The following is a 25,549-nucleotide window of genomic DNA, read 5'->3' on the forward strand; positions in this document are numbered from 1 at the left end:
ATGGTTTTAGTTGTTGCAGACTACTCACTCCTGTTTATCTACACTTTGAACAGGCAGGACTAAACAAATAAGCATTTTTGTTGGTAAGTATACATCCTAAACTATTTAAACAAATTGTATTGAGTAAAACAGCAAAGTTTTCATTGTCTACTGGCAGTAAAATATTTTCATTTCAAGCACTTTTTAATTTAAGAAAGGAAATTTAATATAAGAAGTAACTCAACTGGGGAAGAAAAATCCAGGGTGTTTTATTTTGAAAGCTTCAAAATAAACTGTTGACTTTTTTATATACTGGCTCAACACAAAACAATCAAACCTGTGATATAAATTCACAGGAAATTTTGATGTGCCCAAATTACACCTTTCGCTTTAAAAAAACTTACACCACTTCCTCCTAAGTAGCTCCTTCCCATCTATGTATAGCCTAAGAGAGGCCAGGAGGTGGACATGATTCATGGGGCTGGCTATGTGCACACACTGTCCCTCTTACACTTCCAACCTCTGCAGCTGCTCTTTAGGACACTTGCGAAACAGAGTTGACCTGGGGATCCAATGCCATCTTCTAGTCGTCTCTCAGGTTTTCTTCATTTTCCAGGGTTGGATGCACCTTGTGTTCCACAAAGAAGAATTGTAGGGAGCAGAAGTTTATACTCTCTACTTACGGCTTCTAGGTGTGTTGGTTGGGTTGTACCACTGTGGCACTATGGTGCTAAAAAATTATTTTCCTATATATCATACAATATAATAAGTTAGTCTTAAAGTAACACTATTTAAAAAATCTAACAAGGATTTTGGGTTAAAGAGTGTTCTACAGACAACCTTAATTTAGCAAACAAAGCATATGTAAGAATGTCCCAGGCAATGTCTTTGCCTATAGAGGCCACTTCTTGGGAATGGAAGAAAAACTCCAACAAACCACGGAGCCACCTAGGGTAGTTTCTTTCTGTAGTGTGGAACAGCCAATGTTCAAAACTGTATGTCTCTTCTGTCCTAGAGCATGAAAAACTCCTCTGAGAAGATAGGGGCAGTTGGAGGGGTGATTAACACATATTTCGTCTTCTCCTTTCCATCGCTATCTGCAAGGCCTGCATAATCATCTGTGAGTTGTTCAGGATGTTGTATTCACTGAGGTTCAGCAGCCTTCGGTAATTCTCATCTGTGTACCTGACCGAGAACATGCAGTAAGGGGAAAAACGACTGTTCAAATCAAGTTGTCCTTCCTCCATCTCTGAGCAACAGCGCTTGACACCTGCAGGGAAAGAGAATTTGCTGTTGGTGTTTATCTCAGTCAGTGACAGACTGCCCACAGCAGCCCAAAGAGGGGCACTTTTCTCTGGAAGGAAGTTTATAGGGTTTAAATGCACAAATAATACAGGTCACGTATCCCCACCCCTGGTCAAGAGAACATTGTGAGTCTGACATGATGAGGGAAGAAGGAAGTGAGGGATGGCATTGCAATGGTCATCTACAGCTTACTCAAACATCTGCCTCATTAAACCCATGGATCAGTAAAGGATATCAACCTGAAAGGGTACTCCAATAGCCAGTGCACTGCAGGCTTTTTCCTGAGCAGCTGTGACCTCTCTGGCTGAGGGAGGTGAGTTGCTAGTAACAGAATAGAATTTATGAGAAAGAAGTAAGAAACATACAGAAACTTAAAGTTCCTGCAATCCTGAATGCAGTCCCAGGGTGCTGCCACCGGATCCATCCAACATTTCTATTTCCTTTTTCTACCAAATTCCTTAAAAGCAGAATTTTAGCCTTTATCTCCCTGCTGCCAAGGAGAAAAGCAAATACATACTAGTAACTGATAATAAAGGAGAGGAATACAAAGCAGGTGGCCTGGCAGAAAAAGAATGACAAGCCCTGAACACAACACAGTGAGCAAAATGACCCATGCACCAACACTGTACATAAAGGAGACACACTGATCTTGACAACACAGGACTTCAGCCTAAAAGCCAGGTTCTTGCCCCCCCACCATTCATACGTGACTCTATGCTTCCTCAAGTGTAGAATGAAATTCCCTGAACAACAGACAATCTATGCAGGGGAAAATAGTCTGAGATAGCTATACTTTTTCCCATGAAACTTTTACAATTAGCTAGTAACACTAGCTAGTAACACTTTATGCTACAAACGGGAAAGAGGTGAAAGTAAACACCATCCAGAAGACAAGGGCTGTGTCTGTCCTTGTAGGGCCACAAGACTGACATTAGTGAACACAGTAGCTTTGGCAGGGACAGGGAAAAGAAGTTTACTTAAAGTGCCCCCCCATGAACCCAGGTGTCAAAGACAGCCAGCAGCAGAGAAAAAGGCTCTGAGTCAGGAAAGCAGGAAGAGGTGTCTTTTGTTTAGTATTTTGCCACTGCTTGTAGCTTACCAGGTGCTTTGTACTCTCGGAAAGTATCATTCACAAGGGGAAGAAAAATCACAATCGGACATCCTGGCAAATCTGAATCTTGGAAGATGTAGCACTCTTTCAGATTTTTCTTATCTTCATCAGTCAAAGAAATTTTGGGGAATGGGATTTTCTGCTCTGAGTAGTATTTGTATGCCTTATCTAGAGACTGGAGGATAACAAAAATGGTCAGCACTGGAATTCAATTTGGTTGTGTTAAAGCCCCCAACTTGTTATCTGATATTAAGGCTTAGTGACTCAGATCCATAGGGTACCTTCTTATCAAGGGTTACTCTACACATAATTACCACAGATAGCAACCAAAATGCTAATCACAAGCTGTAAACGTGATTTCAGTTACAGAATTCATCCAAGACACTGCCATTTTAAAAAATGGGAACAATTTGCAGAAGTTTATCATATACTTTTAGTAAAGGAATGAACCCATGCTTAAATATATGGTATAGAATTGATTAGAAAAGACAATACAGTAAGAAAATGTTTAAGGGACCTTATTATATGCTTGGAAGCCAGGAGATAAAAAAGGTAAGCTTGAATGTGCAATCATGTCTCTGCCTGTGTAGGCATTAACAATGTTAATTGAGATTAATATTTTATTGAGAAAGTCTGAAATGCTGGGCTATACTGTACCTGCTCCCTGGAATGTTTAATACAATATCGTTCCCTACTATGTACTGTGTATTCACTCTCCATTATTTCATAGTGGATGCTATCAAATAGGAAACAATATCTACTAAAGCACTTAAAATTGCATCTGGTTTCCTTCATAAGACTAATCTAGAAAATGTATGAGGCTGAAATGAAAAGTCAGGATTAATTACTTCCTCATCCTTATTCATACTCCTATGCATGGTCTGGAAACCTGTTTAATTCAGCATAAACCAGAAAAGGCTTTTCCCATCAATCTGGAAATGACCACTCTGATATCCTCTTGAATAATGAACATTCAACATGTTCATAAACCAGCAAGAGAGACTGCAGGGATGGCAGGAAGAAATAGGAACAGTGTTAATCACTACAGTGAAAAATGTAGGGGAATGCAGCAGTTAAAAACTGAACAGTCAAAATAACTAGCAGTTCTAGGCACTACAGCCTAGACATTCACAAGGAGAAACAAGAAAGGGTAATAACAACATCCTCCTCACCGATGTATGTGATCCAGTAGTATAACTTAAATATATGATGACATCCACTTCCCTCTGTGGCCTTAAAAGTGGTGGACTGCTGGTATTGATGAAAAATCCAGCATCTATCATGCCCAGGAGATCAGAGTTTTCCATCAGCTGGTTAGGACGTGAGTCTAACACAGTGTCTAAAAGGAAAATATTTCTTGGAATAAGAAATGATCTGGAGGTATTTTGACTGGAAAAAGAAATGAAAGGTGGAACTGACTGTCCCAGTGGCCTGTTCAGTTTAATTGCCATACTATTGCATTGTGAAATAGACATGGGAGGGACTGCAAAATGCCACCTAAATTCCTGTTCTGAAAAATCCTCTATGTTGAGTTTCCAGGCAAGAAATTCCAGTAACTTGTCATATTCATTAGGGCCAGTAAACTACTAATACATAACTTAAACCTGCCCTTCTTCATTTCAATCATTGTTTCACCTTTTATCCATTACTGATTTGTAGAACACAATATCCCCATCCCTTTTTGTGTTTGCCTCCCCCCCCCTTTTTTGGACTACAAAGCCCCATCCCTTTCCAGCTTTCTCTCATAGGTTATATTTTCTGGGATATCCCAGTTGCAAATGAAGGTAGAGGCATAGTCTTTCCAAATAAAGCTTTCTTCCATGTTCACTTTACTATTTGCTGCTTTAAATTTGGCTCCGTCACCTGCAAGCCTACCCTCTCAGTCTGGACCACAGAGATCTCAGCTAAAACACATAAACACATCCTTATATCATAAGTCTTCATTTAAGTCTGAAATACGTAAGAATGAAGTCTTAATCTCATCTCTCCATTCAGAAAAGTAATGTTCTTTCAGACACTTTTATTTCCCTGCAAAGCCTGACAGGGTTCCTTCCTAAATTCCCCTCCCCTAAATCACCTGAAAATGATGCCTGTTAAATATAAGTCCCCATTACCTTTCCATCGACAGAAGTGTTCATTCTCCATGTAGTTGTTATGCAGCTGGTAGCCCTTCAGGAAGTTGTGGTGCTGGGCCACGGAGAAGCGGTCGGTCAATGCTCCCCGAAGGGCGCTGGACAGGGGGCCAGGAGGAGTGTACATGCGAGTCCTCAGCTCGTGTGGTCTTGTAGGCAACACTGGGTCTTCATCTAGAGGAGGGGAGAAAAAATGGTGAACCAGTTGTTAACTGATGTGCATTTCTGAATGTCTTGGTGCATAGGAGATCTCAGAGGTTGTTCTGGGATGATTAATACACAAAAACTGCTATGAAGATGTGTGGCTGCTGGACAGAGGTATGCTGATGGTCTTAAGTTTTGGCCTCAAAACAGTTCATCAGAAGCAGTCTTTAAAGGGACACCTCTAAGGAAATTAAGGGATTCAGAGCGTGTCCTGTCAGAAAGTTACACATCCTCACAAGAAGATATCAGGAAACAGAGGCAAGCATGGAGAAAATGGGGATGAAACACATGCTCCCACTTAGTCAGACGGGCAACAACAGGATTTATTTCAAAAGTGACAGCTTCCATCTGATAATCACCAATGGCTACATGAGTGTATGCTTAATCAGTAGAATGTCAGCATCCCAGGAAAACCTGGGGCATACATTCATATTTAAAGACTACAAGGTGGCTACATGGCAGCATATGTGGGTGAAAAGTAGAAATGGCCCAAGGTGTGGTTTCTTGAAATCACAACCTGCTTTGCCAGAACAAGTGGCTGGCTGACAATGCAGCAGGAAAGAGTTGGTGGTTTCTGTGATTACGCAGATGTATGTCTTTATTTTCAGGATGTCTGTAATTGCAGTTACTATCACATTAAATGATTTAGCAATAAACCCATGGTTTCTATATTGCTTCAGAAAATACCCTCTGGGCCTCATTTATCTTTTCACCAAGATGAATCCAAATAACTAATTCATGTATTCAGTAATAAAATAAAAACCCAGGAAATATTAAGTGATTGATATTCTGGTTTCTTCTCTGCACAGGCAGTAAAAATAGCTTTATTCTCTACCACTGCTTCTAGGTTCTGTATGGCTGAGTGAGACTGTGCAATGCCAAAACACTTCCTGAGAAATGTGTGACCCCACTAAAGCATTCTCTTAAGGACAGAGCTTTTTAATCAGTAGGGTTTTAATAAGTCCAGTAATTAGACCAGCATTTCCCTGATTATCCTCTTCCTCTTAGTCTTTCTGGTGGGAGGGGAAATCACTATCTCTTAGGAGGATCCAATGATGCTGACTTCATCATAGTTAATAGGGTGATACCAAAAGGCATCAGAAGAATAAGTGACCACAAATGAAAGGCTTAATAATATCTCACCGACTTCTTCTATTCTGTCTTGTGTCCATCTCTTCCAGAAGTCCTCTGAACTGTGGGACAATCCCCATATTTGTAATAGGTTCACAGAAAATATACTGCTCCACATACCTGTAAAAGGATTAGTGAACACAAGGACACGTTCTAACAAGAAGCTGTTTTTCTCCCTTCTATTCTCACCTGGATTAATTTTTAAATGAGTCTAATTGAAACATTTCTAAACTTTTGAGGTGTTAAATTCCTCTTAACTTTCTATGGCATTGGTTCAGGCCATGCTGCTGTAAGCTCTGCACCTAATCTACTGCATGGCTCTGCTGCACAGTAGAGAGAGAATGGGAGAGAAGTAAATGAGAAAAAAACACTCCCTCAAGAAGCAAAAGAAGAGCTCAGATAATGCAGACATCACAAAAATATCCTCTCTACCCCTGCCTTCCTTACTGCAGCTTCTTTTTCTGCACATCTCTGGTCAGCTTTCACGCACCCGGAACTCTTCCACAGCAGAATGATCTGGCTCTTGAACAGATCTCATGCCACAGCGTGTGCTGCTCACAGATGCAGTGGGCTCCTGCTCCACTGTGCACTCTTTTCTACATTCAGGATTGCCCCTCTCTGCCTCCTCACAAGGAAAACTGGTGCCTTTGTTGATAAAACACAATGCCACCATTTCATGTACCATTGTAAATATAAATATGTGTTCTGATTAGTCTAACACAATTAGACTTAATTTTCAAGGGCACAGAAGTCAGTAGAGCATACAAAGTATATAAAAAATGAATTTCCCACTAATGGGCCAGGTAAGAAAGGCCAGCCTAAGAGGTAGTATCTTAAAGATACTCCTTGGAATGATGGACTATTCAGCACAGCTGAAACCAAGGAGCTTCTAAGCAGCACAAGTGTAAGATGAGATGACTGAAACCAAATTCACACTGCTCTGTGTTCACTTCCCAGTGATTGACTCCTTGGTAAAGGGATATTATTACTTTCATACACAACCCATGAGTACAAGTCAGGGACTGACCCGAGAGGTTCAGAGACCCTTCGCTTCTGGTCTCCTTTTTTGTCCTGGGCAGCCTACATCTTTAGTGGATGGGGTTCTGTGTGTGGAGTTGAAGCTAAACCTCACAGTGAAAGCATAGCTGCAGGTTTCCTGATTTCTCAAAATTTGTTGGAATGCATTCAGAGAGGAATCAAAGGAATATTCCATCTCTAACGTTAAAAAAAAAAAAAAATGTATATACCAGGACAGTCACAAGAAACTGAAAAAAAAAAAAATAAAAGATGTAGGATTTTTCACTGTATTCTTTTGGACAAACTGCAGCACACCGCCATTTGCTGGCAGGTGCTATCATTGCAGCGTTCAGTACCTTAGACCAGAAATATCCACCCTCTAGTTAACATTATTACACCCCTCCAAAGCACCTCCTTACCAGGACAATGCAATACATCACCTTGCAGGTAGCAGATCCGGGACTCGGGGAGCTTTTTCAACAAGCGTCCCATGAAGAACTCGCTTCCGAAATGCTCTGTGCGGATGAATGCGCCATACTTAGGAAGTCCCACCTCGTAGGGAGTGAATTCCACCCACTCTGCAATACAGCCACAACAGAACACTTAGAAGGCTCTCAGGTGCGTGTGGAAAGAGGGGCAGCTAAGGCATACATTGGTCTGATTTCTGTTCGCTCTGCTGCACTGGGGCCTATAGGCATTCTGCGGATGGACTCTTCATTAGGGACTGTAGTGACAGGACAAGGGATAATGGGTTAAAACTTAAACAGGGGAAGTTTAGATTGGATATAAGGAGGAAATTCTTTCCTGTTAGGGTGGTGAGGCACTGGAATGGGTTGCCCAGAGAGGTTGTGAATGCCCCATCCCTGGCAGTGTTCAAGGCCAGGTTGGACGAGGCCTTGAGTGATACGGTTTAGTGCGAGGTGTCCCTGCCCATGGCAGGGGGGTTGGAACTTGATGATCTTAAAGTCCTTTCCAACCCTAACCATTCTATGATTTGCCAAGCTTTGCTTTGCAGGGCCAGGCAGCTGAGCTGAGGCACTGTGACAATGGGGGGGCACGAACAGTTATGCTGCTCATGGTAAGTTATGCTGCTCATGCTCTGTGCCAGGAGCACAGAAAGGCTCCAGTTCTTACACACTCTTCGTGTATGCACCACTCCAAGGTTCACCAGCGTGCACAAGGTTATGCCACTGTTATTAGTACAGTTAATTTAACTTCCCTTGAATAATTTGGTTATGTGCAGACAGAAGCTCAGCTATTCAAAAATCACTTTGTTATAAAGAGGCCAATTATACTCTTAATGTGTAGTACTATGGAAGACAGAACTTGGTCTTGTCTTCCTTGGATACCCTCCTCAAGTGAAGTCCAGTTGTCTAATCTTAAGGCCCTTTCCCACCCCAACCATTCTATGATTCTATGATATAACTGCAGTGTGAGCAAAGACTGGGACAGAAAGGTCATGGGCCATAATTTCCTTTTTGTTCAGAAGTGGTTTATCTTTTCTCCTCAATCAGGAAAAATCTGATCTGTATTTCTTCTTTGCCTCTTCTCCTCCTCCAGTTGCTTCTCCTCATGCAAAAAAAGAAATAACCAGAACAACGAGAAAAGGACTCAGTTGGAAGGCTGGATGCTTTCCCAAACTTTACCATAACTATGAAGTCTTTCTTCATATTGGAAATATAACTGGGCATTGACAAAAGTGGTATTTAATTCTCAGGCAATTCCAATACTTTTTATTTTAGATGCATCAGATAATATTTCAAAAATGGCCTTTCTGGCAGGATTTCCACTGTGTATGTCTAGACAGTGAAATGCTGACCTCAAAAAGCTCTTGTGTTAAAATTGTAAGGCATAGAAATGGTGGTTATTTCTCAAAAATCTACTAACACACCAGGACTGTTTTCTCCAAGTGATACCAAGCAGAGAAGAGTGAATCACAGGAATCCATTTTCCAGTTTTAACCCCACAGGATCTGAAACATCAGTCTTACCTTTGAAATCGTTGGTGCTGTAGCTGTCCCTGACATTGACTGACACATAGATGGGCAGTGGGTTCTGGCCATCACACAGTGCTTCTTGCTGTTCTGAAAGTTTGTGAGGGTCTTTCTGGTTTTGACAAAAAGCAGTTATGTGAGAAGAGATGGAGACTACATGGTGAATTCGATGGTGCTGGGGGAGCCAAGTGGGTCTCTGCCCCCAGCACACAGGGCATACCATAGCAGCTCCATTGCACAAAGCACTGCAGGCACCCATCAGTCTGTGACAGACCAGTTTCCCAGGGTCTGTCCCGACTGGGTAAGGGTTCACAAAGAGACAAGGGGAGGGAAAACTACTTCTGTGTACATGACTATATGTACTACAATGTACTGCTCTGGAAAGCAGGAGAAGGGGCAAGATGCTCAATAGAATGAGGGATGTAGTGAGCAGTCCTTGCTCTCCAGGGCCTGAAGGAAGCCCTCGAGTATGTCAGCAATGAGTTTCCTTTGATAGTACACAACAGCTATCGCAGTCCTGACTTGCAAAGGAACTGGAATTGGCCAGCAAATTATTTGCATCCCACCCACCTTTTCTGGAAAAGCATATTCTCATTGAAGAGGTTTGTAAAAAAACATGAAGTCTCATGAACTGCTGATACATTTAAAAGCAGCTTGTTCTGACAGTTCAGGGAGAGGCTAATGGTTATACAGCAGTAGTCAGCACTGCTCAAAGGGAAAGATATTTGGCTAGATTAGGAGGGAGACCTCATCTAGCTGAGATTAAGAGAGGCAGCTATTCAGCTTCTACCTTTGTTTAATATATAGGATTCTCTGTATGCATTTATTTTCTGTTTATATATATATATTATACTATATAAGTAATTATATAAAAATAATTAACTACATCCAAATGAATGGCTGAACAACTGCAGCTTTTCTGCCCCCACTGAAGGACACTTCAATCCTCAACAGCTTGTCCCTTCCCACTTCCCAACTGCCAAAGCACACATGCTTGAACTGTGGTCCATCTGGAGAGAAGAGGGAGAGGACTGCTGTACTGTAAGGGAAGAAACCACTTCAAATAACAGAAAAGCAAACTTGTAATTGCATATAAAATAAGTCACTTAAACCAGCTACTGTCTGAGCAGTCCTTGTCAGCAGAAGTAAAATACACTCTTGCTTCCAGTGTACCTGCAGATCAAGTTACCTGCCAGTAGGTGAAAATCACCAAGCATTCTAGTTGTTTTATGCTTGCTTTAGTTTTCACACTGTTGAGTTTACTCTACAGTTCATCATGAACTCTTTTTGCATGTGTAATCTGCATCTTAGGCAAATGGCCCAAGATTGCCTCCACTGCTAGTTAAATACCAGCCACAGTTCAAACGGCTGCATCCACAATCAGTTTTGTTAGCATACAGGATGCATTTCTCCCTAGGCAGACTATTAACAATAATAAAAAAATGTGCAAGTTTGTTGTCATGAACAACTCTACTCTGTTTTGAGGTATGTTCTCTGAAAGGACAGGCTGGTTTCCTCTCCACTAACAAAGAGAAAAATCCATGGTTCTCTAAGAAATGAAAAGTACATCATACCCCATCATTCAGCAAGTACTCAATCATGAGCCCCCAGAGATCTATGAATGATGTCCTGTATCCCTCTTCTTTGCGCTGACAAAGCTGCTTGTTGTAGTATTTCATACGATCCATAGAGAAACAGCCCATCTTGCATTTGGTCGCTTGTTTCTGGGCTTCACCAATATGTGAGTCTAGGTCCTTCTGTGACCAGTAGGCATCTCTGTATAAGTTGGCCATGGTCCTGAAGAAAGATAATACATACAGGAAAAGTCAAAACAAGTAAAAAATGACTTGATCTTTTGTGCTTTTTGGGACAGAGGTTTACATTTAAGGATTCATTTCTGCTCTTACATCCCCTGGTTTTGCTGCTCTATCCAGCAGAATGAGCACTCCAGAGTTTCTATGACTGTTTTACACATGGCCCTGAAGGATATTTTTTTATGTTTATATTTTATTTTTTAGCAGTAGCGTAAGGGATAAAATTGCCAGGTGTGAACATAGGTACATTTCTGAATCACGAACTAGGCAGAAAATTATTATTAATTTTCTTTGTTTATTTTCTAAGAACCATAAGTCAGTTCAGACCAACCGCTGCCTCTTGGCTTTGTGTCATTTAGTGTTAATCTCATGGTATGCTTTATTTTAATACTAGCCTCTATTTTACCAACCTTTCTTACTTGTTAAGAATTGATAATAAAAGGTTGGTGCATCAGATCAAGCTAATATTCAGTGGCTTGTTTCTACAATGTTTGAAGAAAATCTGATCTTGTCTGTTTTCAGAAGCTCCTCTCTGCAGCAGTGTCACCCTCAAAAGACCTGGTCAAACCCCCTGCACAAGCTGGCTTACCATGTGGTGCCAGACAGCCCGCTGATGTATGTTATGCAGTCAAGCAGATTTAATTTCTTGAGTCCCATGAGGCTGCCATATAGTCCTGTCATTGATTTCAGTCCTCCACCTGTCGTGATGATAGCCACAACGGGGACCTGTTGGGCAGAGGAGGATGGGACATTCACACCAACAGTGTTCAAAATTGCATCCTGGACTGCAACGGGGACTGACCACCACACCCAGTCCAGGTCCTGACTCAGAGCATTGGTCCCTTTTCAGAAAGAAAGGCTCCAAAACCAAGCAGTGACTGCTACTGCTGCTTCCCTTTGGATAAACATGATTTTGGCGATTAACCCAAACCTAGGTTCTTGCCTATCTCTATGAAAAATAGGGGTATGGATGAATGAGAAGAAACCCTTCTGTGGAGGCAACAATACATTTTCTCTACATTTCCCACTCCTTTGCCACTTTTTCCTTATTTCACACATCTACTACTACTGTATGAAAATCCACATCAACTCCATGACGAAACACCCTCAGTCCACAGCCAGTGTTAAGCCACCTTCATCAATGCTGTTATTTTTCAGTATAATGAAGTTACTTTAAAATAAATGATATTGATTTGAAGGAATTTTGAAACTGCAAGAAAGGGAAGATACCCTAAGAAGCACTCAGATGTTTATCCTAAACTCTCACAAAATGATGAAATTTGAACAAGAAATCTTTATCACGCAATGTATTTAATACAAGGTATTTCTGAACTAAGCCAGCTATAGAATATGATGGCAGGGATGAACGCACCTCAAATCTGACAAATTCCAATTTGACAGCCATGAAGAATGCAATTTCTGCAGCTAGCTTTTCTTGCAATAACAAATCTTGTCAGCAGAAGCAAATGTACTTAACACAAATGGACAAGCTTGTACTCGCACAAGACACGTGGTCCATTTTGCTGATGGCTCATCTATAAGAATACATGAAGGCACTAGAAATTCAAGATCTACACCCTTCCACTTCACACTTACTTCACAATCCTCCAGATCCTGTTGTAGGTGAAAGACATTTTTCAGAGCACTTGCTACATATCTCTTCCTTTTTCTCAGGAAAGTCATCTCCTCTGAACATAAGTCAAACCCAAAGCGCATGTCCAGGTCTCGGTGGCATGAACAATTACTAAGATAAAAACAGGCACGTTTTACATATTAACACACCCATATCAATTTTACAACTTTGATCAAAGGTAATGTACAGCACCCTTCCCTTCAAACAGGCTGATACAAGGTGATAGGAGCAAGAGAAAATATTGTCGCTATTTTTAAGAGTAAGAAAAGTTATTTCAGTTAGAAAGCTTAGCTAATGGTGTTATACCCTGCTACTATTCATGGATGAAGAAACAATGTGTAGTATTTACAAATGGAAAAAAAAAAAAAATTGAAATGAAAATTCTAAAAGCAAAAGAATTGCAAATATAGAAAATCTGTGCAAATGGTCAGAACTGATTGCGTTGATTCCCATTTCAGGGGGTATTTTCACATTCTAAATCTAAACCAAAACCCAGTTTTCAAATGTTGGCATTTCCAACGTGGTCTCGTTTTGAGCAGCTCCAGTGGGAACACATCCCCCTCTAGTGGTGAGCGTCCCTGCGGAGGAAACCCATCCTCCCGCCAGCCAGGCACGGGTGGCCCCGTAATCCTGCACACTGGAGGGATGACCTGGGTGGCATCCAGCCCCTGGATGGATGGATGGAAATGGGTCACTGAGGTTAGTGGGGCAGGATTTCACCTCCACTGCTCTGGTCTGTCTGCACTTGCACAGGTTGTCTCATGGGTCCACACTAGCAATTGCATTGCACATCACCCTCGACTCAAAAATTGTAAAGCATAATTTATTAAGGTCCTTTCCAACCCTAACTATTCTATGATTTCTATTCTATGCTTTCTATGATTTCTATGATAATAATCATCAGAAAAATAGTTCATTTACATAAATTTCATAGTTTAACATCATTCCTTAAAACTTCACTGTTGTACCTTATTCCCGTAGCATTTATACTCTTCCATTCACTAATCTCTCTCCTCTTCCTTCCCTGTGCCTATGTGACATCAATGGGCAAGATGTCTGCCATTGATGTCTTCAGGCCAGAGCTACCCATGGACTTCCTGGTTGGCTAGCTAGACCTGGACAGGCATTGTAAATGGCAGCGGGTTGCCTTTCTTTCAGCGACAGAACTTCTGTCTACTACTGAGGTCATAATTTCATTGAAACCAGTAAACATTTTTATGAGATTTCTCCACCATAAGATTTGGATAAAATCAGCCAAATGATTACAAGATATTTGTATATGAAGACATGCAAGGAGAATAAAGTTAGGTGGAGCAGGAAAGGCCAGTTTCCACTGTAAATAAAGGCACAAACAAACTGCTTTTAAAGGTCTCTGAAAGTAAAATAAATAAGCAAGAAGCATTTTTCCTGTCCTGGAAAAACATTGGTTTTCCCGTTGTCATAGATCACTTGCTTTCTGAAATGAATGATAGAAAACTTTGAATTTAAAATGAAGCTATTTCCCCCTTTTATTTGGACATTGAAATAAACAAACAAACAAACAAATAAGCAAGCTTGCCCAGTTCGGTGTGTTGCGTATAGCTACAGGCAATGTGATATTCACTGATGTGTATCAATCAGCATGTCTACAGATATGGAATCACTAGCCACATTGTCTACCTTGGTTACTACTCAATGTACAGTATAACTGGACTTAGCACAATACAAGGTTTATCACTACTGAATACTGACAGTTAAGAAAAAATTCATGTTCACAATTTCTGATCAAGTTTAATGTTTACTCCTGTCTCCTCTTTTTTAGTTAGCTTCAGTCTTCTTGTGAATTTCAGAGACTGACATTTTCTAAAAACAATATTCTGTGGTCAGAAGGGAAGCGATAATGCTAAAGTAAATGTATGTTTGCCAACATTTGTTGATTAAAGTGAAATCTGTAATATATTATGCATGCATTTGATGTTTTATTAAAAGCAGGTTCTAGTTTTCCAATACAGTCTACTCATGTCATTTCCATGTGGCTAAAACGGTATCAAAATCTGTAACCCAAGTCTTTAGGGATAAAAAATCTCTTACCAGCTTTGTGCTGTCACATTCAAGTCAAATCTTTTCTCCTGGAAAACAAGAATATGTACTGCAATTTTTTAAATATTTTAGGGTTTTGTTTTGTTTTGTTGGGTTTTTTTAGTTTTAATTTTAAAATACCTTTCTTCCCTTTCTGTCTTGGGGTCAGAGCTTGATTTAGATCCCAGCAAAGTCTGACAACCCCAAACTTAAAGGTCTGAGATCATGACACGTATTTCCAAAAGCATTCACTTATCCTCAGCGGAACATCCCTACTAACAGATCCCAAAATGCTTCCAGGCTGTAGAAGCCATTAACAATCTTGGTAAAAGAGGTTCCTGAGACTCATGTAGTAAGTCCCATTTCCTGTGTTATTCACAAGCGTTCTTCAGCATCCTGAAATAACATTTTTTATACATTTCCCGTTCTTCATGTTCTAATACAGAGCAGATCTTTGACATCCTGGCCACAGTCTCACAGTGAAGAGACTGCAAGTCTGCATTTGCTTCTGCCAAGACTTCATCCTGTCTTAATATTATTATTGCAACCTTCATATTAACCGACAAAACACTCTCTGGTCTGAGAGGATGTTTTAATGACCCTGAAATCCAACGTTCTCCTACTCGTAACTAATATTTGGACAAGATTGGCCCTAATAATCTGGATGCCTGTATCAGAAACATTTTTTTATATAGTAAGGATCTTTCTTTTCTATTAATTTCATTCAAAATTGTAAAGCACATGCATCTATTTCAAGCAATATTCTTATTACATTCTCCAAAATCCATATGCTATGTCTAGTATTTTCAATATACTTTAAAACATTGTCCTTTTAGGCACATGGTTTGCTACGGGAAATTTTACTGACTTTTTACTATCTTGTGTCCAAGGAGCAACTTTCCATTTGGACCCTAAGAAAAGATCAGTGAGTCTTTGTGTAAACAGGGAGAGATGAAGTGAAGGAATCATCATATGTTCTGACATGCTAGTTGGTCTCTGTATTCACTACTGGCACATTAGTCTTATCCTGGCTGAACCCAGGACAAGACTAATGGAAGGACAACCTGCTTCTGGGATAAAACAGTTGGATAAACAAAGCTCCTATCTGTTAAAGGTCTGAGGAAAAAAAATCTAACATTTCTGACTCTCTTATCATCTATCTGGGACAATATTATGGGGAATGCTTACTACTTGAGTGACCTTTTATTCCTAACAGCTGGAAGTGATGCTCACCTCTGCAATGGTTGTTTGCCTTCCCATGGGCAATGAATTCAGCATCACGGCTGGGGAGCCTGTCTCTGTAGTGTACTTACAGCTCCACTGGGAAAACAACATGCTTTAGGACAAAAACAGTAATGGCTTTACCCTCTCCCCCTCCTCCCACATTCTAGACTGGTACTCATGGTCAGTTCATTATTAAGGCCAACATACAGGGTGGTAGCGTCTCTTCTTTGGCAACATGACATCCAGTGTTGGCTCTGCATACTTGATATAGTGGAATTTGGTGGGACCCGACGGGCTGGCTGCTCCATCAGGACCCAGTGTGATATCCTGTGTTCCCTCAAAGGAGCCCTTCACAGTGAGAGAAAGCTCTTTCTCTAAACAAGCAGAAAAAAATTAGTGAGAAATGTGTGTTGGCTTGATTAAAAGTGGGGTGCATTTAGCAGAGCTGTAGATTTTGGATCACAGCTTTGTCTAGTGGAAAGGGCTCTGAAGGGAGCACTGGCAGCAAAGAGAAAAGAGCAAAGGAGATGCTATTTTCATAAAAGGAACCCAATGTTCTCGCTGTTATATAGATCTAGGATTTCAACTTTAATGCCTGTAGGTTTTCATACACCTAAGGGAGTATGAGATACAGTCATTGAAGTCTGTAATAATCTAATGTATCTACCTGGTGTTAACTGCACTTAATGCTATAAATACTATTTATTCCACTAATACATCATATAAAAAAAGGCATCATCTCATCTGTAATCATGCAGTTATTGGTAAATAGATAACAAAGCAATAACCTTACTTGATTTTTGCTGCATTTTCTCTGCCACTTCAACTTCCAAGCAGCATAGTTCACGACACTGTAAAAGGCAGAGAGCAGGAATCTGTGAGAAAGATCATCACAGCCCAACCTTGTTACTGAGAACTGTCAATCACTCAGCTTTTGGATGTGTCTAATTACCCAAAATGCATAATCCCCTGGCATTTTTTGGGCTTTTGCCCAATAGCCACTCACTAATAAAAAGGAAAAGCTTTGGAAGTTGTAGAGCATCCTCCAGCTACAATGATACACAATTTGGACAAATGGGAAATAACGGGATATCATCAACAAATAGGGCAATAAAATATCCCAGTTTCAAAGCATATACATAGGAAAGAGGGACAAAAAGGGAAAGAACTGATCTACTGGCTTCTGTAACCCCCACCTTCCTTTCCCATTAATATTAAGGAAATGCTTAGAGAGAATTTCTTGGGAAAAAGACACATACCACCAGCACTCCATTGGTAGCAATGGTTTCATGAGGACCAGAACTGGGAAACAAAATGAAAAACATGCATTTTTTTAGATGAAACAAATGCTCACGCATCCTTGCCCAGGGTGTTTCCCTTTGTCCCCTGTCCCCCTGAAGAACGACAGCCAGAGGGACCCCAGAAAGTATGCAACAAGCTCCTTTCCATGCTTGCTTGGACTGAACACTGCTCTGACGGGACTTGCCTCTGTTACAAAGCTGAGCAATGTGCATTATAGCTACTTTTTGCAGTGAAATCTCATGATCATCTAAACTGGAATCTGTGATTAGGCAGTCAAGTTCTTCCCCTTACTAGAACATGTAAAGTACATGTAACTTAGCTGTAACATGCTTATAGGCCAGCATGACCCTTTTGGGAAGCCCAGTTCTATTTATATGTTGGTATGCAAATACAATTAAGAGGGCACAGAACAGTGGGTATCAAACACACGGGAAAAAAGCTTTCCAGATCTTCCAGGTGAAGTCAGGAGATGATGTGGAGTGACTTGAATTCTGGTCTTGGCTCTTGGCTAGAATTAGGGCTGACCTTAGGCTGGTCACTTTATTTCTGCCATGTTTTGGTTACCGTATGGCAGCAGAGACAAAAATACTGAGTCATATGGATGGCAGGATGACAATGGTGGACAAAAAGTTCTGCACATTGTCAGTGTGTTAGGCATAAAGAGAACAGAATTACTAGAACCAAAACAGTGCTGTAAGGGAAAATTGAAGAGTCAGAGATACGCTGCAAACCTAACCAAGATGGCTCAACATAAGGAGTCTGTCCAGTGCATAAGCTAAAAGAGGCATGGAAAAATTGATAGACATGCACGCACTCACACACAGAAAGTCTTCTGAAATGTCCACAAGTTGACAAACTTGACATTGTGGATAGAAGAGACAATGCTGGGAGGTGCACCTTCAGAAACAACTAAACTGCAGAACAAGCTCACTGGAGAGATCAGCCGGGTGTCTTTGAATGCAGTAGTGATGTAAGAGAAGCCTGACACTTTTTTACAGAAACCCCACAATGTGTGACTTCTAATGCTGTTTCTTTGGTTTAGCATTTAATGATTTTTTGCATTTTTAAAAATAATGTGTGTATCACTTACGCAGCCTCCAATTTGAATTCAACCTCTAGCTCCTCCGTAGCCTGAAAGCAAAACCAAGAAATCAGATGAAGTAGCTACATAATGCTTTCTCCCTTCTCTTAACCCTGGTACACAATACTGAAGTAATTGTTTGCAGTGCTCAGGCTGTAATAAATATTTCAGACTGGAAGGTCTGAAACAACATCTCAAACCAGATAGTTTAATGATTCCTTCCTCAGCAATTTGTTTCTCTAAGATATCATCAAAACAACCTGTACTTTTATCTCTTAGTGTGAAGGTGCTGCTGAACTTGCTGGAACTTGCTTTGTCTTCTGAATCCTACCTTCTTCTCCCAACTATTCCTGACAGTATCTTGTTTTAACTTACTGTCATTGTTATTAGTTTGGAAGCTAAAGGTACTTTCCAGCCATAACTGTAACATAATACACAGAGATTGGCATTATATAGTGATTCACTTACAGTTTTGCAACCTAGTAAGCCAGTGCCTATATATATGAGCTAGTGGGTGACCTAGTTTGGGTACCAAAACCAATTGACCTATGGTATCAAGAAGGTGCATGGAAGATATTTCACTGATCTCAAAGGGAGACAGATCTCAAAGGGAGTCAAAAGTCTTCTTATTTTATAGATAGGAAACTAAGAAACAGAGTAAATCAGTCTTCCAGAGCTCCAAAAGCGCACCAACTGTCATAGACAAGTCATCAGGCTCAGTTCTAGCTGAGGTGTCACTGCAGAGGACAGCCCTGGGATACATAGAGCTTTGCCTCTGGGATGAAAGTAGATATAATGAAATGAAAGTAGGTCTAATCACATGGAATGTAATTAACATGGAAAAAATATTTACAGATTATTCACCCTGCAGCAGCTATGCAGCCTTGGTGCTGCACAGAGGTAGCTCACAGTCAGATCCCTCCCCTACCTCCTGCACTGTTTCAGTCATATAGAATCACAGAATCATAGAATAGTTAGGGTTGGAAAGGACCTTAATATATTTTATTATAATTTATAAAAATACTAGGAGGAGGCACTCAGGCTGTCAAATCCAGATTTTTACCGCATTTTTTGTGTTTATATTTTGAGCAGAAATTCATTACTAGGATAAGTCATCCATGGCAGATTCAAAAGGCTAACCCCAAGATTTTGAATACGTTGCATAACTCTCCACTAGTTTCTTAGTTGCTTTATTTTTTGCTCTCACCTGTGGGCTGGGCTTAAAATACAGGAGCACTGTTCTTTCTATTGGAAGTTTAGCAGTGTCAAAGAGGGCACAGAGGAGATGGTCATCTGGAGTAACAAAATCCTCATCATACACTGTCAGCTCCAGCACGTTCTGGGAAAAGAGAAAGAAGTGCTTTTTATAGTACCTACATTCTGCATGTCAGTAAGTCTAGGGAAGATGGGGTATTGGGCATGTGCTTGATGAGAAAAGTGGAGAAATCAAGAATAATTCCCCTTTGGACAAACATATTGTAAATTGAATATTCATTCTTCCCTAGTTCATTTTAATTGCTGCAATGTGAGTAATACATTGGCTATACTTCATGATAGCTTAGTTAACTCCCAAATTCTGTATCCATCTTGCACTAACTTGTATGAGTCTCTAGCTACCCTAAAACTCCAATACTGAGCTCAGTTTCTGGCCCTTCTAAAGAGCTCAGTTGAACAGGCATGGGAACCCAGTTGTCTCTACTGTTAAACAATTTGAACAGTCCCTTATCATGGGCCATCTCCGAAACAGTTCCTGGGCACAGTTCAGGTCATAGATAGAATCCACCATACACAAAATCTTCAGGCTGCTTCAAGCAGACAACTTTGGCTCCTTACCTTGACCTGACTCTGGATCCTGAAGTAGAAGGTTTCATTCCACACTGGATTGTTGGAGTTTCTCACAGTTTTAGTACGAGACTTTTCACACGTTGCAGTTGGCAGCCACAGTGATACATAGCAATCAGCCTGGGTTACTGGTAGGGAAAGAAGGCAAACAGTTGTTTATGTAGTAAAATCAGCAGTGGTATGTGACACTGGAAAGATTACTGCATGATACCAACAGCAAGTATGAGTTATTTAAAGACAGAAATGCCTGAGGTAGTGTACCTTTTTTCAAGATAGCCTTCTAAGAAGGAAAAAGACCGCAAGATGACTTGGAAAACAAGGTGGATTCTATTCTTCCTTGCATGAGTTGCAGACAACTGTGATGTTGCACATAAAAGAAGAGGATAAGGATTTCCTCTTCTAATGAGCCAATTTCTTCAGTTTCCCCGAGAAACATACTTTCCTGTGCTCATGTATGCATGCACACACACACACATATTAACCCTCAGCGCTATGATAAGGACCTGAAAGCCTCCTCCACCTTCTGAGAACACCTGCAAAAGGTGTCTAGCTCTTCCCTTCATCTTCTTGCCTTCAGTGATTTTCTTAGTGAGGATTTGTGAAAGTGGGGGTTTGTGAAAGCAGCTGCAGAACTACCCCTGTTGTAGGAGACAGCAGAGGCTTCTCCAGAAGGACCTCTTTGAATCAGACATTGTATCTGAACTGATTGCCACCTCCAGGAAGAGAGGGACCAAGTCTTTCTCCATAAGTCTACCAGGACAAGGTTAGTGAAGGATATTCCATCCCATTTCTCAAAGGCAGTGAAATTAAAGTGCATCTCAACTGACTACAGCTGAAAATGGGATGTAATTTGTGCCAGGGGAATGCAGTATTTCTTCATGCAGGTTCTGCAATATGCTTCAGCAACTTGAAACTCTTAGTTCTTAACAATAAAATGATCCACTATCACACAGTGCAAAAAGTAACTAACTTTGAGAACAATGCCCTTTGTTATGAGACTTTTAAGAGAGACAAGTGATAGCAGCAGTAAATGCAAAGGACCCTTCAGCAGCAGGTAAGGACTCTGCAGTTAGATAGGGGGAAGAAGAGCTTGCACACTGACTTGTGGGGAAAGGCAAAAACTCGCCTGCCTGTAACAGGAGCTTGTTTTTGTCTTCTCTTTTTCTCTCCTTCTCCACCTGGCTTTGCCAGGTGTCACCCTACAGCCACTGGCTCTGTCTCAAACTGGGTGGAGGCTGTATTTTATGATGTTGAAACTGTATTTGCTCAAAAAATGCTTGCTGCTTTTCTGTCCAAGTCAGAATGAAGAACTGCTTGAGAAATTGCATGGGGCATTGCAATACATCAGCTGACACCATAATTATTGGGTTTATAACTTTCAACATTACAATGCAGAAACAGAAAAACATTTTTAATTCTGTCGAATTTATCCTAAAACTAAATGCGGAGAAATCAACACATTCCTGCAGAGTCAAAATCCCATACTCCTCTGATGGAAAAAATTTGTCTGGAAAATATTCAGCCGGCCCCAGCCTTATCCCACATTTAATTGTCCTTGTCTGGAAATACATCTTCTGTTTTAATTCACTTCTACCTTCTCACCACTCTTATCTCTTTATTTCTTATCCTCCTTCCCCAAACTTTCTTGCTGTGTTAATTTAGAGGATATTTCACCCTTTTCCTTTTTCTCTTCCTTTTCCCTTTCCTTTCCTTTCCTTTTCCTTTCCTTTCTTTCTCCATTTTCCTTTCCTTTCCTTTCCTTTCCTTTCCTTTCCTTTCCTTTCCTTTCCTTTCCTTTCCTTTCCTTTCCTTTCCTTTCCTTTCCTTTCCTTTCCTTTCCTTTCCTTTCCTTTCCTTTCCTTTCCTTTCCTTTCCTTTCCTTTCCTTTCCTTTCCTTTCCTTTCCTTTCCTTTCCTTTCCTTTCCTTTCCTCTTTCCTTTCCTTTCCTTTCCTTTCCTTTCCTTTCCTTTCCTTTCCTTTCCTTTCCTTTCCTTTCCTTTCCTTTCCTTTCCTTTTCCTTCTCCTTTGCTTTCCTTTCCCCAAAGGGAAGGAAAAGAGCTGTTCTGTCTTCAAGCTCACAGGTGGCAACAGAAATTACCCCAGTACCATCCCTTTCTCTCAAATAGAGGGCATGGCAGGACTCTGAGAATCATGAGTCCCAGGGATATCTCTTCACTTCAGGCATTTGGGCTGCTATATCTATACTACAACCCTTTGCCTTCCGCTTTCTTGACACCCATGCCCATTTTGCATTAGGGTTTGGAAGACATACCTGGGTCTTTAACATTCTCATGGGTACAGATCAACAATAAGCAGCATCAAAAGCTCCACAGTTTAAGAACGATGTGAAGGTCCTTGGATACATCCAGAGGAGGGGAATAGAGCTGGTGAAAGGGCTGGAGAGCATGTTCTATGAAAACTGGCTGAGGTCTCTGTTCCAGATCTGTCATCATAGTCTGTGCCTTTCTACAGCTTATTTTGTTACTCTTTCCTCAAGTGTCAGAGACTTTTGCAGAGGATCTAATGAATATCTCCTCCTCAGAGAACTGTATGAGCATCCATTTGATTTTGTGTGACATTTGTTTTGTTTATTGTTTGTTGTGGGGATGTTTTTGGTTTGGGGGTTTTGTTTTGTTTTTTGCTTTCTTTTTTTTTTTTGCTTTTTTTCGCCTTTTTTCTTAATCTGGGAAATTCTATGCAGCTAAGAACACTCTGAAGTATTTTGAAACTGCAAAAATAGGTATTCAAACATGTTTGGTGATCTTAGAACTAATGATACTCATTTTAAAATGTTTTAAAAGTAACTGTGCAAAGTTATGGAGACTGCGTGACTTCAGGTTTATCATTGGAGATTGAAGAGTGTTGGCTGTTTGGCTAGCAAAGTACTCCATTGTACTGATGTGATTCATCAATCTTGTATCTCGACTGTACTTTGAGATACAAAACATATCAACCAATCCTTAATTATATGAGTAGATGTAGGAAAACAAGTCAGCTGTGTATTTAATGCAAAATATTGCCTCAGTTCTGTTTGCACAATCTCTTTCTACAACCTAGTTATTTGTGATTTTGCCTTGCTGCCTGACACAGAGATCTGTGATGAGTCCTTGATGAAACCCATTTGTGTGATTGCATCACCACATGCATGCCACAGCCATGGTCTGGGAGGGAAGTGTGGATGCAGAGAGTGCAACACAATGATAGGACCCAAGATATGGTTACTATATCCTCCACTCAGAGGTGTGACACTGCAAAGTCCTCTGATACACCTTCCAGGAAAATGTGCGACAACCACAGGGTAAGATGGGAATGGTATTGCATGGTAAATCCAGAACTGTCACCTTTCAGAACATATTCCCTGGCTCTTCCTGTGCAAGAGACCATATTGACTATTGCTGCCACTCACAGTGAAAGAAGAGAATAAAGAGAAACAGCAGGGTTACACCATTTCCCATTCCACATTCATCCTAGAGCTACTTTCAGCATCTTTTCACAGGTGGTCACGTAGCTATATTGATTCAAACTAAACAGTTAACTTGCCTATCTTGTGTCACATGCCTCTGCTTTTTGCACATGTGGAAAGTCCATGTCCTTTAACAAAACAGCAGCGTTTTCCTTTCCTGCTTGCTCACTTCCCACCACTTTCCTGCTGTGTGACTCACATTCCTGCACAACTGCAAGGCTGCTGCATGACCACTGGAAGGTACAAGACATCCAGCTCTCAGTCAGCACATTCTTGACAGTATTTTCAGGGTAGTTAAGAATGACATTACCAATCACAATGATTTTAGAAAGCTTTTTCTTGTCCATTTCAACTGTGCCAGAATAAAATTTTGGGGGGAGATGAAAAAATTTGCTCCTCCCAGCAAGCAGCAAGGACTGACCTGGTTTATATCAGTTAGTTTACATAAACAATGGATTAATTCAGAAACACCTGGAAAAGTTTGCTATACAGTTATAAAAGAAAACTCGTCTGTACCCTGAGTTACCACTAAGAATGGAGATACTTACAGGTGTCCCCTCGCTGGACATTTCTCATCCGGATGATCCTTACGGTCAGCAGGTAGCAGGGAGAGGATTCTATCTGGAGAATGGTACAAAACAGAGTATGAATAAACCTTTGGTGGGTAAAAGCATCAAATGCACAAATTAACAGAGTGCTACAAAGCAATAATACAGTTGGTAAAAATTGTGTCAGCCATCTCACAATATTTCTGCAATGAAAACCTGCAACATAAGCTTCTGCAATCAAGGAAGTTTTGTTTTAACATTCCACAGATTTCACTCTCTATTTGCAGTGCTACTCTGAGATTGCTCATCAGAGCAGAAAAGAAAGGGATAAATCCTTGTCAGCTGACACTGCCTGTGAGATGCTTGCAAAACCCCTTGCTCTGAAATTGCAGAATTCAGCTCTACTCTACAAGTAAGTCCCTTGGATAAAGTAAATGCACCGGTGAACTCCATGATGAAGTTGTCAAAATACCAGCAGTCTTACTAAAAGTTACAGTCAATCACCTCAGCAACCAACCATGAGGTCCTATCACATTGAAAAGAGTGCTATGGAGAATACCTGTTGTCACTGACTCTCATGGGATAAACCTGAAGTACTGCTCTCTGAGAGGCGGTTTTGCCTTCTGCTTCAAAACCATAGATTTCTCTGGTTTTCTTTACGGTTGCACAGGAAAAACCAGTAGCAATAATCTGAGCTTTTATAAATCACAATGATGAGGTAATCCAATGGCTGAGAACTGTTTCCAGAGGGTTTAGGGAGTAAAAAAATAGGTATGGATTGCTTTTGGGGAAAAATGAAGTTCAGTAACCTCCTCCAAAACCCCCTTAAGATTGAAAGTGCTTAACCTCTTTTGGTCCCTTTGAATGCCTCAGCCATAAGCTTCTGTGAAACAAATCTCCCCAGATTTCGTGACTATGAGGACCTCTTTGGTTTTTATCAGAGGATAAGGTGATTTCCTTCTTCTAAGGAAGATGATTTCCTGCTGGCACGTTCCATAAAGCTGTCTCCAGCTCAGACCTAACTGCAAAAGACTGCTCTGACAAAGCCAATAAATAAATCAGCATTTCCTGTGGCTGTGACACACGGTCATTTCCTCACACTCCTAGAAACATTTCCACCTGCATAAGTGGTTAGAGCAGGGCCCTCCAAATCATTGTTTTTGACAACTGCTATTTTTATCAACTGATTTCCTCTCATTTAGGAGCATCCTTCTATTTCTATAGCACTTCAGAGACTTCCTAGAACGTCTATAAACAAGTAGACAAAATAGATGTTAAGCCAGATAAAGAGAAGCTGGAGGAACAATATGTGCAATGTTGCCAATTATTTTAAGATAACAGAGCAAAAAGATCTTATTTTCAGATGGGAAGCCAATTAGGCCTCCTTTGTCACAACAAATTACTTTTTTGATGTACATTTAAAATCCTCTATTCTCTCTCCTAGGACATAGTGTTGTGTTAAAATGTTTTTGCTGAGATCTTAAACAGGGTTAGTGCTTTCACCCCTCCTGTGCGTGCATCAAGAATTCCTTGGTTTCTTCGTTGATTTAATATTTCTTCATGAAATTAATCCTCAGCAGTCCACCCACCTTTTATTTCAAGTATTCTTAAAGGAGAAAAAGCCTAAGAGAAGCTGCAAAATTTGCAAACAACTGATGGAGGGTATGCCCTCAGAGCTACCCCACACAAGGACACTGGTTCACATTTCAGAA

At 40.6% G+C, this 25,549-nt stretch overlaps 1 protein-coding gene across 1 annotated transcript in view; it reads right to left on the bottom strand.

The window, feature by feature from the left end:
- Nucleotides 1-230: 230 nt before the first annotated feature.
- Nucleotides 231-25,549, bottom strand: part of LOC133207050 (cytosolic phospholipase A2 epsilon-like) — a 33,755-nt gene continuing 8,436 nt past the window's right edge. The window contains exons 3-21 of the mRNA XM_061343583.1: nt 23,838-23,910; nt 19,818-19,954; nt 19,192-19,323; nt 17,994-18,034; nt 16,861-16,903; nt 16,395-16,452; nt 15,809-15,975; nt 15,611-15,697; nt 14,390-14,427; nt 12,283-12,430; nt 11,276-11,412; nt 10,447-10,669; nt 8,870-8,984; nt 7,320-7,457; nt 5,875-5,982; nt 4,510-4,701; nt 3,568-3,734; nt 2,384-2,570; nt 231-1,249 (exon numbers count right to left, since the gene is read on the bottom strand). Of these exons, the coding sequence (XP_061199567.1) occupies nt 1,041-1,249; nt 2,384-2,570; nt 3,568-3,734; nt 4,510-4,701; nt 5,875-5,982; nt 7,320-7,457; nt 8,870-8,984; nt 10,447-10,669; nt 11,276-11,412; nt 12,283-12,430; nt 14,390-14,427; nt 15,611-15,697; nt 15,809-15,975; nt 16,395-16,452; nt 16,861-16,903; nt 17,994-18,034; nt 19,192-19,323; nt 19,818-19,954; nt 23,838-23,910 (2,400 nt within the window). The 3' untranslated portion in view covers nt 231-1,040. The remainder of the gene's footprint in view (nt 1,250-2,383; nt 2,571-3,567; nt 3,735-4,509; nt 4,702-5,874; nt 5,983-7,319; nt 7,458-8,869; nt 8,985-10,446; nt 10,670-11,275; nt 11,413-12,282; nt 12,431-14,389; nt 14,428-15,610; nt 15,698-15,808; nt 15,976-16,394; nt 16,453-16,860; nt 16,904-17,993; nt 18,035-19,191; nt 19,324-19,817; nt 19,955-23,837; nt 23,911-25,549) is intronic.

This window comes from Neopsephotus bourkii, unplaced genomic scaffold, assembly GCF_033783945.1.
Source record: "Neopsephotus bourkii isolate Nb327-2 ecotype Australia unplaced genomic scaffold, CSIRO-AGI_Nbou_v1 NB_1825, whole genome shotgun sequence".
NCBI lineage: Eukaryota > Metazoa > Chordata > Aves > Psittaciformes > Psittacidae > Neopsephotus > Neopsephotus bourkii.